This window comes from Salvelinus namaycush, chromosome 6 (assembly GCF_016432855.1).
Source record: "Salvelinus namaycush isolate Seneca chromosome 6, SaNama_1.0, whole genome shotgun sequence".
NCBI lineage: Eukaryota > Metazoa > Chordata > Actinopteri > Salmoniformes > Salmonidae > Salvelinus > Salvelinus namaycush.
This window is the reverse complement of record NC_052312.1, coordinates 37419416-37441503: the sequence shown is the minus strand read 5'-3', so window position 1 is coordinate 37441503 and position 22088 is coordinate 37419416. Positions and strand designations below refer to the sequence as shown.

Below are 22088 nucleotides of genomic sequence, written 5' to 3'. Positions count from 1 at the left end.
ATGCATTTTGTACCAAAGCAATGAAAAATGATCCATAGTTTAGCTCACATAGACTGCTGTTATGCTCACTGTGTGAAGAGTTTTGAAAAGTGACCTAAGTATTGAGAAATGGGTCTTAGCGATTGTAAAAAAAACTGTAAGTGATGCAACCATCCTGATAATTACTTTGTTTGTCTGTACTTCCAGGAGGCAACAATGCAAGTCTTTAAATGCCACTATAGGGCGGTCAAATGGCCGTCTGGGCAGTATTTCGACTATATCAGAGACATTTTGAATTCTGCAGCTCAGGGAGAAGGAGGATTCCGCTGTGTGCCTCCACCCTGCCCTGCCCCTACTACATCAGGTAAGAAACACACCCCAACACACAGTATCCATTCAGCCCCAACATACAGCATTCACAAGTCTCTTCCTCACAGAGTGTGTTGTCGTTCTCAGGAAGTGAAGCACAGGACCATGAACAGACTCGGTCAAGGCGGAGTCTGCTGTTCCTGCTTCCGATCCCAGTCACAGCCTGCGTGTTCCTCATTGTGTGGGCGGTAAGTTAACGATGTAGATGGCTTGCTCAGGCTGTATGACAGTCTGGTCCAGAAGACCTACAGGGTATGCAGACTCTTGTTCCAGCCCAGCACTACTACTACGCACCTAAATTAACACTTCAAGTAATCATCAAATGTGTTAGTACTTGGCTAGAACAAAAGCCTGCACACTGGCTCTCCAGGATTAGGACTGAAGAGCACTGGTGTATGGTATTGGATGCTTCAACGTGATACTCTGTTCCACAGATTAAATCTAGAAGAGGAGGCTCCCCAGAGAGTAACCTTGAGAGAGGCCATAGAAGGCTGTCCACTAATGTGGAACGGACCATAACCATCCCTATTCCACCAGTCACCAGTCCAACTGACACACCAATAATGGGGGAAGCCTGATCACCACTGAGGGAGCAGAAGAAGCCAACATCAAGCACTGCATAGAGATCAGAAAGCTCCCCGTCTGGACTGGTGTCACTCTGGACTGGTGTCACTCTGGACTGGTATCTCTGATTCTTCTTGGGTGATATCCCTGAGAGAACAGAGCTGAAATCTCATATTTGGTGTCTTTGACATATCGGAGCTGATATGTCTAAAATATATGGGTTGATATAGGGGTCTCACTTAAACAAGGGACAATGGCGATAAGACATTAATCAACCGCTTACTAGAACTATATAATTTGGACTGCCATATATTTTGACACAACACCATGTATCACAGGTTCCTACCTTGTCTATATCTGTCTAATCAGAGATTTTGACATTGAACAACATCAGAGACATTCTCTACTGAGACTGGACTTTGTTGTTGCCTAAATATCTATTGCTGCTGTGTGGCCACAGAGTGTGTGCTGACACTTTTTTGTCTCACCCCCTCTTTGAGTCACATCATCAGTGTGTGTGTGACCACAGTATAACAGTTTAACTACCAGCTGTGTGTGTGTGTGTGTGTGTGTGTGTGTGTGTGTGTGTGTGTGTGTGTGTGTGTGTGTGTGTGTGTGTGTGTGTGTGTGTGTGTGTGTGTGTGTGTGTGTGTGTGTGTGTGTGTGTGTGTGTGTGTGTGTGTGTGTGTGTGTGTGTGTGTGTGTGAGTAAGCTACCCTGCTCTGGATGATCTCAGTGAGGGCCATAAGAGGGGCTTGTTCTCGCCACAAAAGAAAAGAGCCGTAGGCTGAAGGAAATACCAGTTCCATGCTAACCGACAGAGACAGATCCTTATGAATCAAAAACCGTTTGATCTTCAATCCCCAGACAGCAGGAAATCAGGATTATCTGCCATCTCCTCTCATGCTGCACTATCACACGCATTATGAAGCCTTCCCACTGGGCACAGACGTCAATTCAACGTCTTTTCCACATTGGTTCAACTTAATTTTAATGAAACGATGTGTAAACAACGTTGATTCTACCAGTGTGTGCCCAGTGGGATAGGACTGACTGATTTCAAGCATAAGTTATGGCTGCTTTTTAACTCCCCTCTAGTGGTCAGATACAATAACTATACTTGGTTCCCTCAGAACCTGCAATAGGTCCCAGCTGAAGCAGTACAGTCACTGTGCAGTCTGACTGAGGAAGGTTTTTGTACGGCTCTGTATCACTGTGGAACACCTAGGCACTTTATGTAGATAGTGTAGTGTAGTGTAAGTAGAGTAGATAGTGTATGTAGATAGTGTGTGTATGTAGATAGTGTATGTTGTAGATTGTGTATGTAGTGTATGTACTGTAGTGTAGATAGTGTATGTGGTGTAAATTATGTAGATAGTTTATGTAGTGTAGATAGTGTATGTAATATAGGTAGTGTAGTGTAGAGAGTGTATTTAGATAATGTAGGTAGTGTATGTAGTGTAGATAGTGTTATGTAGTGTAAGTAGTGTAGTGTAGATAGTGTATGTAGATCATGTAGTTAGTGTATGTGGATAGTGTACTGTATGTCGTGTAGATAGTGTATGTAGATAATGTATGTAGATAGTGTAGATAGTGTATGTAGGTGGTGTATGTAGATTATGTAGATAGTTTATATAGTGTAGGTAGTGTAGTGTAGATAGTGTATTGAGATAATGTAGCTAGTGTATGTAGTGTAAATTATGTAGATAGTGTAGGTAGTGTATGTAGATAGTGTACTGTATGTCGTGTAGGTAATGTATGTAGATAGTGTATGTGGGTAGTGTAGATAGTGTATGTAGTGTAAATTATGTAGATAGTTTATATAGTGTAGATAGTGTATGTAGTAGTGTAGTGTAAATAGTGTATGTAGATACTGTATGTAGTGTACACGTGTCTCATGTTTGAGTCCAGCGTCATTCACAGTCTCATTCACAGATCTAGCGGTTAGTAATCTGCTACTGAAAACAGTTAATATAATGCTAGAAGATTGCATCAATTTAAATCAGACATTTGGTTAAAGGTTCATATGAGGACTTTGTTCATATGAAGTGATTGTAACTTTGAAGTAATGTTGAGGTCATAACATCTTTTGTTTTACTCCTATGGATCTTGCTTTGCATATGGACAGGTATTGTGTTTCAAAACATCAAATAACTTTAATTTACACTTTCAGGCCATGACAAATATAACAAGTGTCACGTTCTGACCTTAGTTTCTTTTTTATGTCTTTGTGTTAGGTTGGTCAGGGCGTGAGTTGGGGTGGGCAGTCTATGTTCTTTTTTCTAGGTTGTTTGTTTTCTATGTGTTTGGCCTGGTGTGGTTCCCAATCAGAGGCAGCTGTTTATCGTTGTCTCTGATTGGGAGCCATATTTAGGTAGCCTATTTTCCGTTGTGGTTGATTATTTTCTGTCTAGTGTCTGTTCACCTTTCAGAACTGTTTCGTTTTTATTTTGTGTTATTTTGTGTAGTGTTCAGTTTTAAATAAAAATTATGACGAGCACTTACCACGCTGCATTTTGGTCCTCTCCTTCCACCAACGAGAATCGTTACAACAAGTCATAGCCATGATGATGATGATGATGATGATGGTCATGTGATCTGATTGATTGCTTTCTAATCATATTGTAACATGTCACAGTTGACCTCCTTTAGTGACCAGTGTTCTATGTCACTGTATCTTCCCCCTCAGATACAGCGATCTGACTGAGGGAGGTTTTTGTACGGCTCTCTATCACTTTGTGAACACATTACCACTGTGCCAACTCTCACATTAGTAATCCCCTGCATCTTCAGCCAGGACTCTACTGATGGTCAGTGTGATGTCACTCCTAGATCCACTGCCACTGAATCTAGAGTCCCAGACAAGTGTTGTAGCATAGTAAATAAGGAGTTTATGAGCTCCTCCAGGTTTCTGTTGATACCAGGCTAGATAGTTAATGTACTACACATTACTACTGGTTTTACAGGTCAGATAGACTGTCTGTCCTGGTAGAACAGTTTCCACTGCAGGAGTCTGAGTCACAGTGTCCTGTGCACTGGATTCTGAAAAACGGAAGAAAAAAACATTTCTATGAATGAAATATTACATATAGTTCTGAATATACATATTATTACTGATATACATTACTGTGGTGTAGATTGAATTCATTTTCAACAATAAATTCAGCAGCAAGCAAGTGTCCAGATGAATATGGTGATAGAAGTCATGGTTGTTATGGGTTCTGTTGTCATGAAGGACAGCTCTCAGTCATGAAGTGTTAAACTCACAGGGCTGTAAACACTCAGAGCAAGGGGAGATGCATTATTCAAATGAATGTTTTAAATATATTTCCGTTTCAAAGAAGGCCCACATCTTTAGAATGTATTTTATCCTGCATGTGCTAATTTTTATAACATCAAACAGCAACTTTTTAATCATATCACTAATGTATGAAATTTGTTAGGCACACCACCATTATATTGTTATTCTGATGATGATCAGATATAATGAACTGTCTGTTCACTCATGCTTGGTCTCTGATGTAAGTTCCTCTAATCAGTTAGTGGACACTTCTCTAAACTAAAGCTGGTAGAATTCCTCTGGTAGTGTTTTCTGTCCTCTGTGACTTTACCACCACTGTTAAATCTGAGATCAACATGTTTAATAAAGGAATATACAACATGATCACTATCACTACTGCTGCTGCTGTTGTCTTTCATATGGACAATATGGAGGAATACTAGCAACACTGATCTAATGCTGGACTGTACCTACAGACTAGGAGAACCTGATACACAGAAGGAAGGAATAATGACTCATATCTGGATTTAAGATACAATTCATATTTGTATTATCTAGAAACAGCTTATATGAAGTGTTTGTTCTACCTGGAAGATGGTAAAGTGTATTTGTGTTGATTATGATTCTGTATGAGTGATCTTCACTGTAACAGCTGCAGCATCACAACACAGAGAGGTTTTTGTACGAGCAGTAATAGGGGTTGTATCACTGTGGTGGACTTTTGGTAGCGGCACCAGACTTGATGTTGGAAGTAAGTAAACAACACAACTAACTGTTTTGTTCACCTTTTGATGTTGTGAGTCAATTTCTCTATCAATTTAGCCTTTATACTGAGGATATTTGTAATACTTTTTTTGTGATAAGAGTGATTAGTCTACATTTTAGATTAGTTGTATGAATTAACATACGTCACCAATTAGGAAATGTACACGAAAAAGTAGGTTTTGCTAAATGTTAGGAAAAACAAAACAAAAAACGATTTATTTAAAATGAAGAAGATAATATAGTATTTGGCAAGTATTCATACCATAGTGGAGTTAATTATTTGAACCACAGACTACAGAAATGCAGCTTTCCCAATGGTCAGGAGGTTTTTGTACCAGCAGTAATAGGGATTGTATCACTGTGGTACACTTTTGGTAGCGGCACCAGACTAGATGTTGGAAGTAAGTAACAAGCTCTCTTGATATTTCTTTCTGATTACACTTATTAAGTATGTTAATCTTAAATTCTGTCTCTATAAAAATATTGAGATTTTAGATTAAAAAAAATATCTATACATTGCTTTGACTGAGACTTCTTTCAACAGTTTATTGAATCAAAATGTTAAATTGTAGGCATTTATTTATATGTCTGTTTTGTATGATTGCAGAATATAACTCTTAATTCTGGTATAATAACTATTTAATGGTATTGGATATAGTAGTCATTATTGTTGCATTGAGTTCATGGTAGCCTTCACTGTTAGTGTGAATACAAAGGGTCTCAGTTATTTTTGTAACATACTTCATGATCTAAAATGCTTGATATTTTATAAAAACGAATTTACGTTCTAATTCTGCAAATACCATAAATATGAGCAGGCTGTCCTGATCAGATCCATTACTTAACAATATCTGTATAACATGTATAACTGACACTGTATGACTAGTAACTCTAGTCATTTAAACACTTTCTACTTGTTTGGTTCATAAATCTGTTTTGCATCATATTACTTTAGGTTTTTCTCCACATCTTTTCAACAATCTAACTTTATATTCATATTTAGAAGGCATTTCTAATTCACTTTATTTTGTTGTGTCCTTTGCTGAAGAGAATCTCTTACTGTAGCTGTACTTGATGTTGTTCCTTAGTTGATGTGTTCTGTTTGTTCCAGGTAACAGTTCCCCCACCCTCACCGTCCTGCCCCCCTCTAGTGAGGAGCTGTCCACTACAACAACAGCCACACTGACGTGTCTGGCCAACAAGGGCTTCCCCTCAGACTGGACCATGAGCTGGAAAGTGGACGGGACCAGCAAGAAGCAGGAGGCCAGTCCCGGGGTTCTGGAGAAGGATGGTCTGTACAGCTGGAGCAGCACCCTGACTCTCACTGGCCAGGAGTGGACCAAGGCAGGAGAGGTGACCTGTGAAGCCCAACAGATATCCCAGACTCCGGTCACCAAGACCTTGAGGAGGGCTGACTGTTCTGGGTAGGACCCCTGTCACACACCCCTGTGGAGCGAGGCTGCTGGTTCCTCTGCTTTGACTCTGTTCTCAGATCAGATGTTCTCTGTTTTATTGATTGCTGACATGTAGACTAACAGGGGGCTTTGCTTGAGTTCATGTGTCAATCCTCTCTGTAGACTGAGGTTGTATCAGTGTTAGATTTGATGTGTTCTGTTGTATTACTATTAGATACTGTAGGAATGATTGCTTTGATGCTTTGATTAATAGACGAAAATAAAGACTTCTCTTTGGAACAAAGCTTTTTGTTGTTGTCAGTAATTTGATTTTAGTCTTAAATGTTGAATGAAATAGAAATAGATTCATAAAACGTATCAGACCTAAATGTCATTGCTTAGTTATTTAGGTTCTCACTTGAAACAAGATCATCATCAAATTGTAGTTCATAGCAACACAAGATGCTACGATGTTTATAGATTAACAGAAGGACTATCCACTTGTAGTAGATTGTACGCTTTGTTAATATTTCCGAAATGTTTTTGACCTGCTTGACTTCTAGACTTATTAAGACAGTAATCTAACATGTTATCGATATCTTGGACTCTCACCAATGTGATCATACGTGCATTTTGCCCACTTGGGGACTGAATGAGCATCTGGTGACAGTGCTGCTCCATTCTAGGACAAGCAGAACCACCCAGCCCTGTCTACGTAAATTTCAGTTTCACTCCCACAGTTCCCAGTCTAGTTTCATTTTCACTGCCTGGACTGGGCCAGATGTGAGTGGGTGGACTAGTTTTACTGTAACCTCTATGGTGGATTCAAGGAGGGGGACATTCTTACAATGAATAAACCACCATTTAATAGATGACATATAAGATGGGTATTACTAAAGACAGGCATTGACAGTTACTGACATGTGTCTAATGTCTGAGCTCCACATCTTTTTACTTTCATACAGGGGAAGTAGGGGCTGAAATGTTTCTAATTTTAATTTGCAAATGTTTTGACTTTTGCAACTCGGTGGGGTTACTTTTTATGTTTACACTTAGGTATCATGACAATATAGCAATAATCATCTGTAATTTAATCAGGATGATGATGACGACAGAGAACATTTTATCTGAATGATCGCTTTCTAATCATATTGTCACATGCCAGAGTTGATCTCCTCTACTGATCAGTGTTCCATGTCATGATCTCTGCCAACTTAAGCACCTGCGGTACGTCCCAGCTGTAGCAGTACAGTCACTGTGCAGTCTGACTGAGGGAAGTTGTTGCTCTTTATCACTGTGTGAACACATTGGGATTGTGGTAACTCGGACAGTAGTAATCTCCTGCATCTTCAGCCAGGACTCTACTGATGGTCAGTGTGATGTCACTCCCAGATCCACTGCCACTGAACTTAGATGGAGTCCCAGACTGATGAGTTTAGGAGTTCCTCCAGCTTTTTGTTGATACCATGCTAGGTTATTTCCATGCACATTACTGCTGGTTTTACAGTTCAGAGAGACTGTCTGTCATGGGAGAACAGCTTTCACTGCAGTAGTCTGATTTACAGTACTGTACACTTGATTCTGAAAAATGAATTAAAAACACAAATCATTATAAAATGTTCACCCTCTATCATCCAGAAAGCGAGGTCAATACAGGCTGCTGTGCCACTCAAGGACATTCAGAGACTTGTCCTGAAGCCACTCTTGCATTGTCTTGACTGTGTGCTTAGGGTCGTTTTCCTGTTGGAAGGTGAACCTTCGCAAAAATAAATACAAAAATAAATAAATAGCTGTGCAGCGACGCTCCCCATCCAACCTGACAGAGCTTGAGAGGATCTGCAAAGAAGAATGGGAGTAACTACCCAAATACAGGTGTGCCAAACTTGTAGCGTCTTACGCAGAAGACTCAAGGCTGTAATCACTGCCAAAAGTGCTACAACAAAGGGTCTGAACACTTATGTAAATATGATATTTCAGTTTCTTTTTTTTTCATAAGCAAATTATTTATTTTTTTAACTGTTTTTGCTTTGTCATTATGGGGTATTGTGCGTAGATTGATGAGGAAAAAAACATTTAATAAATTTTAGAATAAGGCTGTAACGTAACAAAATGTGGAAAAAGTCAAGGGGTCTGAATACTTTCCGAAAGCACTGTACATAAGAAATGGTTAGGGTAAGGGTTAATGTTAGGGTTAGGGTAAGGGTTAATGTTAGGGTTAGGGTTAATGTTAGGGTTAGGGTTAGGGTAAAATAAAATCAACTGATTTTATATTCAGCAAACTTAACATGTGTAAATATTTGTATGAACATAACAAGATTCAACAACTGAGACATAAACTGAACAAGTTCCACAGACACGTGGCTAACAGAAATTGAATAATGTGTCCCTGAACAAAGGGGGGGGGGGGGGGTCAAAATCAAAAGTAGCAGTCAGTATTTGGCGTGGCCACCAGCTGCATTAAGTTCTGCAGTGCATCTCCTCCTCTTGGACTGCACCAGATTTGCCAGTTCTTGCTGTGAGATGTTGCCCCACTCTTCCATCAAGGCACCTGCAAGTTCCCGGACATTTCTGGGGGGGAATGGCCCTAGCTCTCACCCTCCGGTCCAACAGGTCCCAGATGTGCTCAATGGGATTGAGGTCCGGGCTCTTCGCTGGCCATGGCAGAACACTGACATTCCTGTCTTGCAGGAAATCACACACAGAACGAGCAGTATGGCTGGTGGCATTGTCATGCTAGAGGGTCATGTCAGGATGAGCCTGCAGGAAGGGTACCACATGAGGGAGGAGGATGTCTTCCCTGTAATGCACAGCGTTGAGATTGCCTGCAATGACAACAAGCTCAGTCCGATGATGCTGTGACACACCGCCCCAGACCATGACGGACCCTCCACCTCCAAATTGTTCCCGCTCTAGAGTACAGGCCTCGGTGTAACGGTCATTCCTTCGACAATGAATGCGAATCCGACCATCACCCCTGGTGAGACAAAACCGCGACTCATCAGTGAAGAGCACTTTTTGCCAGTCCTGTCTGGTCCAGCGATGGTGGATTTGTGCCCAGAGGCGACGTTGTTGCCGGTGATGTCTGGTGAGGACCTGCCTTACAACATGCCTACAATCCCTCAGTCCAGCCTCTCTCAGCCTATTGCGGTCAGTCTGAGCACTGATGGAGGGATTGTGCGTTCCTGGTGTAACTCAGGCAGTTGTTGTTGCCATCTTGTACCTGTCCCGCAGATGTGATGTTCGGATATACCGATCCTGTGCAGGTGTTGTTACACGTGGTCTGCCACTGCAAGGACAATCAGCTGTCCGTCCTGTCTCCCTGTAGCGCTGTCTTAGGCGTCTCACAGTACAGACATTGTAATTTATTGCCCTGGCCACATCTGCAGTCCTCATGCCTCCTTGCAGCAGTCCTCAACCTCCTTGAAGGCACGTTCACGCAGATGAGCAGGGACCCTGGGAATATTTCTTTTGGTGTTTTCCAGTCAGTAGAAAGGCCTCTTTAGTGTCCTAAGTTTTCATAACTGTGACCTTAATTAAGCTGCTAGTGTCTTAACAACCGTTCCACAGGTGCATGTTCATTAATTGTTTATGGTTCATTGAGCAAGCATGGGAAACAGTGTTTAAACCCTTTACAATGAAGATCTGTGAAGTTATTTGGATTTCTACGAATTATCTTTGAAAGACAGGGTCCTGAAAAAGGGACGTTTCTTTTTTTGCTGAGTTTATATATTGTCATATATTGCTGTTGACTGAGCCTTCTTTCAAACATTCTGGTACGATAAGTATGGTATCTGTTATTGTAGTCATCATTGCATTGAGTTTATGATAGCCACAATATTAATGTGAAGATAAATGGTCTACGTTATGTTTGTATCCAACCGCTTGGCTTCTGCAAATACTATTAATATGAGTTTTCTGATGTCGTGGAAAATTGCAAGATTATGTTATAATGCTTGTAAGATTATGTTATAATGCTTGTATTACATTATAGTAGTTGTTACATTCGACAGAATAGAGTATTGTGTGTGTGTGTTCCACTGAGGATGGGCCTCTATGAGATAACACGGACAGAGGAGATTTAAGATGTCTTTGGGGTGATAAAACCTAAAGAGCATTCCAGATAACATGAGCTAATGGTTCTGTTCTATGCCGTACCAGGGAGAGACGGTTCCCTTTTGGAGTGAGGGGGCCAGACACTGGTCTTTACAATGAGAACTGTTGACACAGCAGTAACTGTCAGCTATGTTTTATAGATATCATTCATACAAATCTTAATCTTTGTGAACTGTTCCTAAGATCTGTGGTTCGTCAGTGTAAGTTGAGAGGGGTGTATCTTGGCTATAAAAGTACTTTTCTGGTGGTACTTCTCAACGGTTCATTAGAAATAGTGAATTGTTGAAAGTCAAATGCTATTGCAAAGCTTATTATTATTAAAGATGTAGTTTAAGTGTAACTCTCCTCATTTGGTAAAGCAGAAATATGCCACCACACTGATCAGATACGTTCATAAAAACATATCTGTATGACAAAGTAATGCTAAAATTAAACACATACTTGTATACTTTATACTTGTAATCTGTTTAATATCATATTGCTGTTTATGTTTTCTTTACATCTTTCTGCAATCTAACTTTTATATTCATATACAGTTTTAGAAGTCATTTCCAAAGTGATTTGTTTTGATATAATTGATGTGTTGCATTTCTTCTAGGGGTACATAACCACAAAATAACCACAAAAGCTACTTTAATCATGATTCCTGTGATCACTGTCTAATGAAGGCAGCACATTTCATACACATTTTGATTAAAAGGGCACCTAACCTAAGATCTTCTCTCAGAACTCACACTGCTAAACAGTACATTTCAATAACTTATTTATTTCAAATGTTTATTTACTAATATGAATTTAATCAATTGTTTCTGCTATGGTTTTTAACCATGTGTGGTCTACACTGTAGCTTCCCTGGGTTCTCTACCTCCAACCCCCCGAGGACAGGCTGAACATCTGGTGACAGTGCTCCTCTATTCTGGGACAAGCAGAACCACCCAACCCTGCCTATGCAAATCTCAGTTTCACTCCCACAACTCCAACTGATAACACAGCCACAAAGTCAAAATTTAGAAGACAAATTAGCTTTTTGGTCTTAAATTTAAGGTGGGGTTTAGTCAGAATTATGACTATTTCTGTGTTAAGTAGTGATGACCCAGTTTCACTCTCTGAAATACCCTAGACTGGGACAGATGTGAGAGGGGTTGGGCTGATTTGAACTTCTATGGTTGATTGGCTTCTGATATTTTTTCTATGACAACTACTACCCTAACTCATAGAATTGTTCTAAAATAGTAATAAAATGGTCCATTAAGTAATTCATTCTCTATTTTAGGACATCTGGGGCATCAGTGTAAAAATGATGTGGCACATTCATTGGATTAAGACAGATCGATTGCAATTAGGAGGACTTTTTTCTAATGTCTGAGCCCCACATCTTGTTCCTGATTGACAGATCCGGCAGTCCGTAACCTGCTCATGACAATTAATCATTCTAAATGATCAGATTAATTTTCACCATATGAGGACTTTTGGTGGGCTGAAATGTTTGTAACTTTGATTTAAAATGTTAGGATTTAATATTTTGACTTCCGTGACTTCCGTGGGGTTACTTATGTACGTACACTGAACAAAAATATAAACGCAACATGTAAAGTGTTGGTCCCATGTTTCATGAGCTGAAATAAAAGATCCCAGAAATGGTCCATAATTATGCACAAATAGCTAATTTCTCTTAAATTTTGTGCACAAATTTATTTACATCCCTGTTAGTGAGCATTTCTCCTTTACCAAGATAATCCATCTACCTGACAGGTGTGGCATATCAAGAAGATAACTAAACAGCATGATTAATATACAGGTGCACCTTGTGCTGGGGACAATAAAAGGCCACTCTAAAATGTGCAGTTTGTCACACAATACAATGCCACAGATGTATCAAGTTGTGAGGGAGCGTGCAACTGGCATGCTGACTGCAGGAATGTCCACCAGAGCTGTTGCCAGAGAATTTAATGTTCAACGTCGTTTCAGAGAATTTGGCAGTACGTCCAACCAGCCTCACAACCGCAGACCACGTGTATGGCATTGTGTGGGCGAGCAGTTTGCTGATGTCAACTTTGGTAATGGAGTGCCCCATGGTGGCAGTGGGGTGATGGTATGGGCAGGCATAAGCTCTGGAATGGCCTGCATACTCGCTAGACATGTCACGCATTGAGAATGTTTGGGATGCTCTGGATCGACATGTACAACAGCGTATTCCAGTTCCCGTTTTATCTCCATCTCTACATTTAAAGACTAAATCATGGACACTCTTTCTGACACTTGTGGCTGCTTCGTGTGACATTGTTGTAGCTACCTTTTTTCTCTTTGTGCTGTTGACTGTGCCTAACAATGTTTGTACCATGCTTGTGCTGCTACCATGTTGTGCGGCTGCCATGTGTTGCTACCGTGTTGTTGTCATGTGTTGCTGCCATGCTGTGTTGTCTTAGGTCTCTATGTAGTGTTGTGGTGTCTCTCTTGTCGTGGTGTGTTGTGTCTTATATTTCTCTTTTTAATTCCAGCTCCTGCAGGAGGCCTTTTGCCTCTTGGTAGGCCATCATTTTAAATAAGAATTTGCTGTTAACTGCATGCCTAGTTAAATAAAGGTTAAATAAAAATATCCAGCAACTTCGCACAGCATTTGAAGAGGATTGGGACAACATTCCACAGGCCACAATCAACAGCCTGATCAACTCTATGTGAAGGAGATGTCGCACTGCATGAGGCAAAGTGTGGTCACACCAGATAATGACGGGTTTTCTGATCCACGCCCCTACCTACCGTATCTGCATTCCTAGTTGTATCTCATGGACTTGACTTTTCAACGACACTGCTCTGAGGTCTTCGAGTACCCTTGGTCATGCATCTTTTCTGCTACTCTCATGTTTTCAAACATAGTTAAAAGGGCATCTGATCCAACAAATACTCTGCAATCATTTCTACAACTGAATGATCCTGTTATAATGTAGCTCCAATACCAGTGAGAATAATTAGTGATTTTAGATAATAAACCTCTAAGATCTGCTCTCAGAACTCACACTGCTAAGGAATTACTTTCCACAACATATGTATTTTTGTTTCATTCCCAATATGGTGACAGTGCTGCTCTATTCTGGGACAAGCAGAACCATCCTGCCCTGTCTATGTAAATCTCAGTTTTACTCACACAGCTACCAGTCTAGCAGTTGACCAGTTTCACTGAGTGAAATACCCTGGACTGGGCCAGATGTGAGGGAGTGGACTGGTTTAACATCTATGGTGGATTCACCATGTAATTAATGACAGATAAAACAGATATTATACTTTATGATAATAGTGTGTAGTGTATGTCTCTACATAAATGTGTCTCATGTTTGAGCCCAGCATCATGTGTCATTCACAGATCTAACAGCTCATGAAAAGGGTTAATACATGCTAGATGATCACATCAAGAACTGGTGGTGAAGTGCATGTAGGGATTTGGTTTGGGGGGAGCTGATGCTGATTTAACAACACTTTTCTTTTTTCTTCTGTAGATCTTACTCTACATCTGGACTGGTACTGTCTTCCGAAACTACAAATAGCTCGTATATACACTTTCAGTTCACTACCAATATAACAAGTTACAACCATGATGATGATAATGATGATGATAATGATGATGATGACGACGTTGGAGAACGTGTGATTTGTATGATACTTTCTAACTGTTTTCCTCCTCTACTGATCAGTCTTCCAAGTCACTGTCTTTCCCCTCAGCACCTGCAGACATGATGTATGACGGTGCCGGAGGGGAGAGCTGCCATCGTATCGGCTCTTAACTAACCATGGTATTTTGTTATTTCTTTCGCGTTGTTCATGACTTGTTTTGTACTTAATGTTGCTGCTACCGTCTCTTATGATCGAAAAGAGCTTCTGGGCATCAGAACTGCGATTACTCACCTCAAACTGGACGAAGAGTTCTTCTTCAATGAGTCGGACGGGAGGGATATACTACAGGCACCCGACCAGGCCCAGATCCCCGTGATTCGCTGGAGAAGGAAACTGAGATTGAGGCAAAAGATCAGGGTGCCTTGTGAGGATCAGGTGACGAGTGGCTAATCTGCCGTTCTGCTAGCTAACGTTCAATCACTGGAAAATTAATGGTACAAACTGAAAGCACGTATATCCTACCAAATGGACATGTTTCACCGAATCGTGGCAGAACGACGACATTAAGAACATACAGCTGGCGGGTTGTACACTCCAACGGCAGGACAGAACAGCAGCTTCTGGTAAGACACAGGGCGGGGGCCTATGCATATATGTAAACAACAGCCGGTGCACAATATCGAAGGAAGTCTCGAGGTTTTGCATCTCATGATAAGCTGTAGACCTAGAGAGTTTATCTGTATATATTTTTTAGTGCCAGACCGATGCTGGCACTAAAACCGCACTCAATGAGCTGTATACCGCCATAATCAAACAGGAAAACGCTCATCCAGAGGCGGCGCTCCTAGTGGCCGGGGACTTTAATGCAGGGATATTTATTTCAGGGAAATGCAGGGAAACATTTCTATCAGCAAGTTAAATGTGCAACCAGAGGGAAAAACATTCTAGACTACCTTTACTCCACACACAGAGACGTGTACAAAGCTCTCCCTCGCCCTCCATTTGGCAAATCTGACCATAATTCCATCCTCCTTATTCCTGCTTACAAGCAAAAATTAAAGCAGGAGGCACCGGTTACTCGGTCCATAAAAAAGTGGTCAGATAAAGCAGATGCTAAGCTACAGGACTGTTTTGCAAGCACAGGCTGGAATATGTTCCGGGATTCTTCCGATGGCATTGAGGAGTACACCACATAAGTCACTGGCTTCATCAATAAGTGCATTGAGGACATCGTCCCCACTGTGACTGTACGTACATACCCCAACCAGAAGCCATGGATTACAGGCAACATTCGCACTGAGCTAAAGGGGAGAGCTGCCGCTTTCAAGGAGCAGGACTCTAACCCGGAAGCTTATAAGAAATCCCTCTATGCCCTCCGAGAGAACTACCAAACAGGCAAAGCGTCAATACAGGACTAAGATCGAATCGTACTACACCGGCTCTGACGTTCGTCGGATGTGGCAGGGCTTGCAAACCATTACAGACTACAGAGGGAAGCACAGCCGAGAGCTGCCCAGTGACACGAGCCTACCAGATGAGCTAAATAACTTCTATGCTCGCTTTGAGGCAAATAACACTGAAACATGCATGAGAGCACCAGCTGTTCTGGAAGACTGATCACGCTCTCCGCAGCCGATGTGAGTAAGACCTTTAAACAGGTCAACATTCACAAGGCCGCAGGGCCAGACGGATTACCAGGACGTGTACTGTGAGCATGCGCTGACCAACTGGCAAGTGTCTTCACTGACATTTTCAACCTCTCCCTGTCCTAGTCTGTAATACCAACATGTTTTAAGCAGACCACCATAGTGCCTGTGCCCAAGAACACTAAGGTAACCTGCCTAAATGACTACCAATCCGTAGCACACTCTATAGCTATGAAGTGATTTGAAAGGCTAGTCATGGCTCACACCAACACCATTATCCCAGAAACCCTAGACCCACTCTAATTTGCACACCGCTCTAACAGATCCACAGATTATGTAGTCTCTATAGCACTCCACACTGCCCTTTCCCACCAGGACAAAGGGAACACCTATGTGAGAATGCTATTCATTGACTACAGCTCATCCTTCAACACCATAGTGCCCTCAAAGCTCATCAATAAGCTCAGGACCCTGGGACTAAACACATAAATTTGGATAGAAAACACTCTAAAGTTTCTAAAACTGTTTGAATGATGTCTGTGAGTATAACAGAACTCATATGGCAGGCAAAAACCTGAGAAAAAATCCAACCAGGAAGTGGGAAATCTGAGGTTTGTAGGTTTTCAACTCATCGCCTATCAAATACACAGTGGGATATGGGTCATTTTGCACTTCCTAAGGCTTCCACTAGATGTCAACAGTCTTTAGAACCTTGTCTGATGCTTCTACTGTGAAGTGGGGCCGAATGAGAGGGGATTGAGTAAGGTCTACCATGACCTGAACATGCGCTGACCATGCGCGTTCATGTGAGAGCGAGCTCTGCTCTATCGCATTCGCCCTCTGATTGGGAACCATATCAGGCCACCATAGAATTACAAATCACCTAGACCTACAAAAACCCTAGACATACAAAACCCCCTAGACAATACAAAAACGAATGTACCCACCCTAGTCACACCCTGACCTAACCAAAATATAAAGAAAACAGATATCTCAGGTCAGGGCGTGACAGTATCCCCCTCCCAAAGGTGCGGACTCCCGGCCGCAAACCTGAACCTATAGGGGAGGGTCCGGGTGGGCATCTACCCTCGGTGGCGGCTCTGGTTCTGGACGCAGCCCCTCCTCTTTACGCTGATCCCTCTGCCTTTGTAGAACCGGACCGTGGATCATCGCCGGAGGCTCTTGACTGCGGATCGTCGCCGGAGACCCCGGACTGGGGACCGTCGCTGGAGACCCCGGACTGGGGACCGTCTCTGGAGACCCCGGACTGGGGACCGTCGCTGGAGACCCCGGACTAGGGACCGTCGCTGGAGGCTCCGGACTGGAGATTGTCGCTGGAGGCTCCGGACTGGGGATCGTTGCTGGAGGCTCCGGACTGGAGATTGTCGCTGGAGGCTCCGGACTGGAGATCGCCGCTGGAGGCTCCGGACTGGGGATCGTTGCTGGAGGCTCCAGACTGGAGATCGTTGTTGGAGGTTCCGGACTGTGGCCCGTCATTGGAGGTTCCGGACTGTGGCCCGTCGTTGGAGGTTCCGGACTGTGGCCCGCTGTTGGAGGTTCCGGACTGTGAAACGTCGCCGGAAGCTCTGGACTGGGAACTGTCGCCGGAAACTCTGGACTGGGTACTGTCGCCGGAAGCTCTGGACTGGGTACTGTCGCCGGAAGCTTTGGACTGGGTACTGTCGCCGGAAGCTCTGGACTGGGGACTGTCGCCGGAAGCTCTGGACTGGGTACTGTCGCCGGAAGCTCTGGACTGTGGAAGCGCACTGGAAGCCTGATGCCTGGTGCTGGAACTGGTGGTACTGGGCTGAGGACACGCACCTCAGGGCGAGTGCGGAGAGGACGCACAGGCCGTACTGGACTGTGGAAGCACACTGGAGGCCTGATGCGTGGTGCCGGCACTGGTGGTACCGGGCTGGGGACACGCACCTCAGGGTGAGTGCGGAGAGGAGGCACAGGACGTACTGGACTGTGGAAGCGCACTGGAGGCCTGATGCGTGGTGCCGGAACTGGAGGTACCGGGCTGGGGACACGCACCTCAGGGCGAGTGCGGAGAGGAGGCACAGGTTGTACTGGACTGTGGAGGCCCACTGGAGATCTGGAGCGTAAAGCTGGCACACTGCGCCTGGCTGGATGCTCACTTAAGCCCGGCAAGTGCGAAGAGCTATAATAGATCGCACCGGGCTATGAATGCAAACTGGAGACACCGTGCGCATCACTGCGTAACACAGTGTCTGACCAGTCACACGCTCCCCAGCACGCCCGCTCTGCAGCGCTCTCAATGCTAGCACCTCTCTCCGGAATCTTGCGTCGAACTCCTCATCCGACTCCCTGACTGGCTCTGGTTCGCTCCTTGGCTCCGCCGACTGCTCCATGTGCCCCCCCCCCCATTTTTTTTTATTGGGGCTGCCTCTCGTGCTTGCCTCGTTTGTATTTCTCCTCGTAATATCGCCGTTCCACTTTCGCTGCCTCTATTTCCTCCTTCGGAAGGCGATACTCCCCCGCCTGCGTCCAGGGTCCTGCTCCATCCAGAATCTCTTCCCATGTCCATTCCTCCTGAACACGCTGCTTGGTCCTTTTGTGGTGGGTTCTTCTGTCACGGCCGTCGTAAGGAAGAGACCAAGGCACAGCGTGGTATGCGTACATTCTTCTTTATTTAAGAATGAACACTGAACAAACGAACAAAATAACAAAACGAACCGTGAAGCTAATATGAGTAGTGCAGACAGGCAACTAAACATAGAACAAGAACAAGAACCCACAAACACCAAAGGGAAAATGGCTACCTAAATATGATCCCCAATCAGAGACAACGATAAACAGCTGCCTCTGATTGGGAACCATATCAGGCAACCATAGAATTACAAATCACCTAGACCTACAAAAACCATAGACATACAAAAAACCCTAGACAATACAAAAACTAACGTACCCACCCTAGTCACACCCTGACCTAACCAAAATATAAAGAAAACAGAGATATCTCAGGTCAGGGCGTGACACAGTCCCTATTGTATTATTCTAGTACTTCAGAACTATCAGTCCCTATTGTATTATTCTAGTTCTTCAGAACTATCAGTCCCTATTGTATTATTATCACGTTTAAAGGTAAGCGTAATAACAGAGCTGTGAGTTGGGAAGCAGGTGCAGGTGAAACGTTTAATAAAACAACAAAACCAGTAACAGGACATTTACATAAGGCTACACGCCGGAACAAAAGAACAATACCAACTGGTGAGAAAACATAAGGGAGTGACATATAAAGGGGAGGAAATGATGTCCAGGTGTGAATCATAATAATTAACAGGTCCGCGTAATGATGAGTGCCAGGTGTGTGTAATGTTGAATCCTAGGACCGGTGGTTAGTATTCAGGAGACGTCGTATGCCGGAGGGGAGGAACAGGAGAAGATGTGACAGTAAGACCCAGATGCAGACAGTGTCGAAGTAACAAAAGTTTATTATTTCGAACAGGGACAGGCAAAAGGACAGGTCAAGGGCAGGCAGAGGTCAGTAATCCAGATAGGTGGCGCAAAGGTATTGGATGGCAGGCAGTAAAGGTAAAAACCGAGAAATCTAGAAAACAGGAACTTTAGCAAAGACAGGAGCAAGGGGAACAATTCTGGTGGGCTTGACGAACAAAACGTACTGGCAACAGCCAAACATAAAACACCGGGATAAATACGCTGGGGATAATGGGGAAGATGGGCGACACCTGGAGAGGGGTGGAGACAATCACAAAGACAGGTGAAACAGATCAGGGTATGACAATTATACTAGTACTTCAGTACTATCGGTCCCTGTTGTATTATACGAGTACTTCAGTATTATCAGTCCCTATTGTATTATACTAGTACTTCAGTACTATCGGTCCCTGTTGTATTATACTAGTACTTCAGTAATATCAGTCCATATTGTATTATACTAGTACTTCAGTACTATCAGTCCCTATTGTATTATACTAGTATTTCAGTACTATTAGGGTGGTACAGAGAGCGCTCTGTGAGTGAAGGTGCTCACTCTTATGTGAAGGACTTCACCAGAATTAATCCTTGTGGTAGACTTTTGGAAGTGGCACAAAACTGGTGCTGAAAAACAAGTCTGTTTTTGTATTCTCTCACAAAAAAAATGTATCAGAATATCTGACATGTACATTAATTCTACAAAGTGTGGGAACCTTTATTTAAATTACCTAGAACCTGATTTATCAGCTATTGTGCTGCAAGGATTTACTTAGAATGGTGGTTGTTTAGAGGATTACACTGTACGTGTCATGTGTTGGACCTAATTTGTTTATTTAAACTGAGCTTTTGTGTTTAACTTCTGTCCCTTATTTTGTTTCTTTGTTATTCCTATTTTTTCTTTGTTACTGTATCTCTTAATATGGGAGAAAATTGTGAAATTCCAATAAAAATACAATTACAAAAAAAATAAGTAATATATTGAACAACATCATGAGATGTTATCAACTTCTCCAGAATAAAGACTTTCAGGCTCTATCTTTTTAGACTTTTCTGTGGACACATTGGTAGAGGGCAGAGTCAACAAAGTGAGAGAATTGTTCACATACCACCAACTTTGTGTAGCAATAATAAAAAATAAACCTCTAAGATCTGCTCACAGAACTCACACAGCTAAACAGTTACTTTCCATAACATATGTGTTTATCATGTTTAATTCCTAATATGACTTTATTAAATTAGATGTTTTTGCTATGGTTTATAGCAATGTGTATTCTACACTCCATTATATTTCCCCCGGTCTTCTCTACCTCCAAACCCTGAGGACAGGGTGAACATCTGGTGACAGTTCTGCTCTATTCTGGGACAAGCAGAACCAACCAGCCCTGTCTATGTAAATCTTAGTTTTACTCCCACAGCTACCAGTCTAGCAGTTGAACAGTTTTACTGCCTGAAATACCCTGGACTGGGCCAGAAGTGAGGGGGTCGACTGGTTTTAACCGCTATGGTGGATTCAGGGAGGGAGACATTACAGATATGCCACCATGTAATTAATGATAGATAACATGGATATTATACTTTATGATAACAGTGTGTAGTGTGTCTCTACATAAATGTGTCATGTTTGAGCCCAGCATCATGTCTCATTCACAGATCTAACAGCTCATGAAAAGGGTTAATACATGCTAGATGATCACATCAATAACTGGTGGTGAAGTGCATGTAGGGATTTGGTTTGGGGGGCTGATACTTTTCTTTTTACTTCTGTAGATCTTACTCTGCATCTGGACTGGTATTGTCGTCCAAAACTACATACACTTATACACTTTCAGTTCATGACCAATATAACAAGTTACAGCGATGATGATGATAATAATGACGATGATGATGACGATGAGGAGGGGCGATGATGACGACGTTGGAAAACGTGTGATTTGTATGATACTAACAGTTTTCAAAGTTGACCTCCTCTACTGATCAGTGTTTCATGTCACTGTCTCTTCCCCCTCAGCACCTGCAGTAGGACCCAGTTGTATCACTACAGTCACTGTGCAGTCTGACTGAGGGAGGTTTTTGTACGGCTCTGTATCACTGTGTGAATACATATTTACTATTGATGTAGTGCCAACTCTGACAGTAGTAATCTCCTGCATCTTCAGCCAGGACTCCACTGATGGTCAGGGTGAAGTCACTATGAGTTCCACTACCACTGAATCTAGATGGCGTCCCAGACTGAAGGGTTTTAGACCAGTATATTAGGAGTTTAGGAGCTCCTCCAGGTTTCTGTTGATACCAGTGCAGATAGTGTCCATTGCCGTCACTGTATACAGCACTGCTGGTCTTACAGCTGAGACTGACTGAGTGACCAACTGAAACAGCTTTCACTACAGGGGTCTGAGTCACAGTGACCTGGCCTCTGGACTCTGAAACAGAGATGGCATATAGAATTAACATTACATTATTTGTTCAATTGTCCATATAGCATATTCACTAAAACTGTAATAAGGTTATATAGCCTAATATTGCAATTTTCCAGATACTTTTCTGTAAATTATATTACCTTGGAGACAGAGGGCAACAATCCAGATGAAGATGGTGATACAAGTCATGGTTGTTGTGGGTTCTGTTGTCATGAAGGACAGTTCTGTCATGAAGTGTTAAACTCACAAGGCTATAAACACTACCAGAGCACTGAAGCATGTGCTGGCTATGCAAAGTGTTCTATATGGAAATAGTCCAACTTGTAAATAGTCTTCTTGGACAGTGAGACTGATGTGATGTAGAAACATGATAGCTTAGTAATCACATAATTTTTTATGTTATAAGTGCTGAATGGGGACTAATACATGACTATTATTATAGACATCGACAAATGGAGCATATTGTTATTACTGTCATTCGACCAGATAGAGC

General features: G+C 42.5%; 2 gene segments (V, D, J or C); one reads left to right on the top strand and one right to left on the bottom strand.

Annotated features, from left to right (window-relative positions):
* Positions 1 to 5115: 5115 nt before the first annotated feature.
* LOC120049113 lies at positions 5116 to 6646 on the top strand. The segment is given in 3 exon segments: positions 5116 to 5129; positions 5249 to 5358; positions 6069 to 6646. Coding segments are annotated over 3 exon segments (441 nt in total).
* Positions 6647 to 21263: 14617 nt separating this feature from the next.
* On the bottom strand, positions 21264 to 21808 carry LOC120049370. The segment is given in 2 exon segments: positions 21264 to 21598; positions 21736 to 21808. Coding segments are annotated over 2 exon segments (408 nt in total).
* Positions 21809 to 22088: the final 280 nt, after the last annotated feature.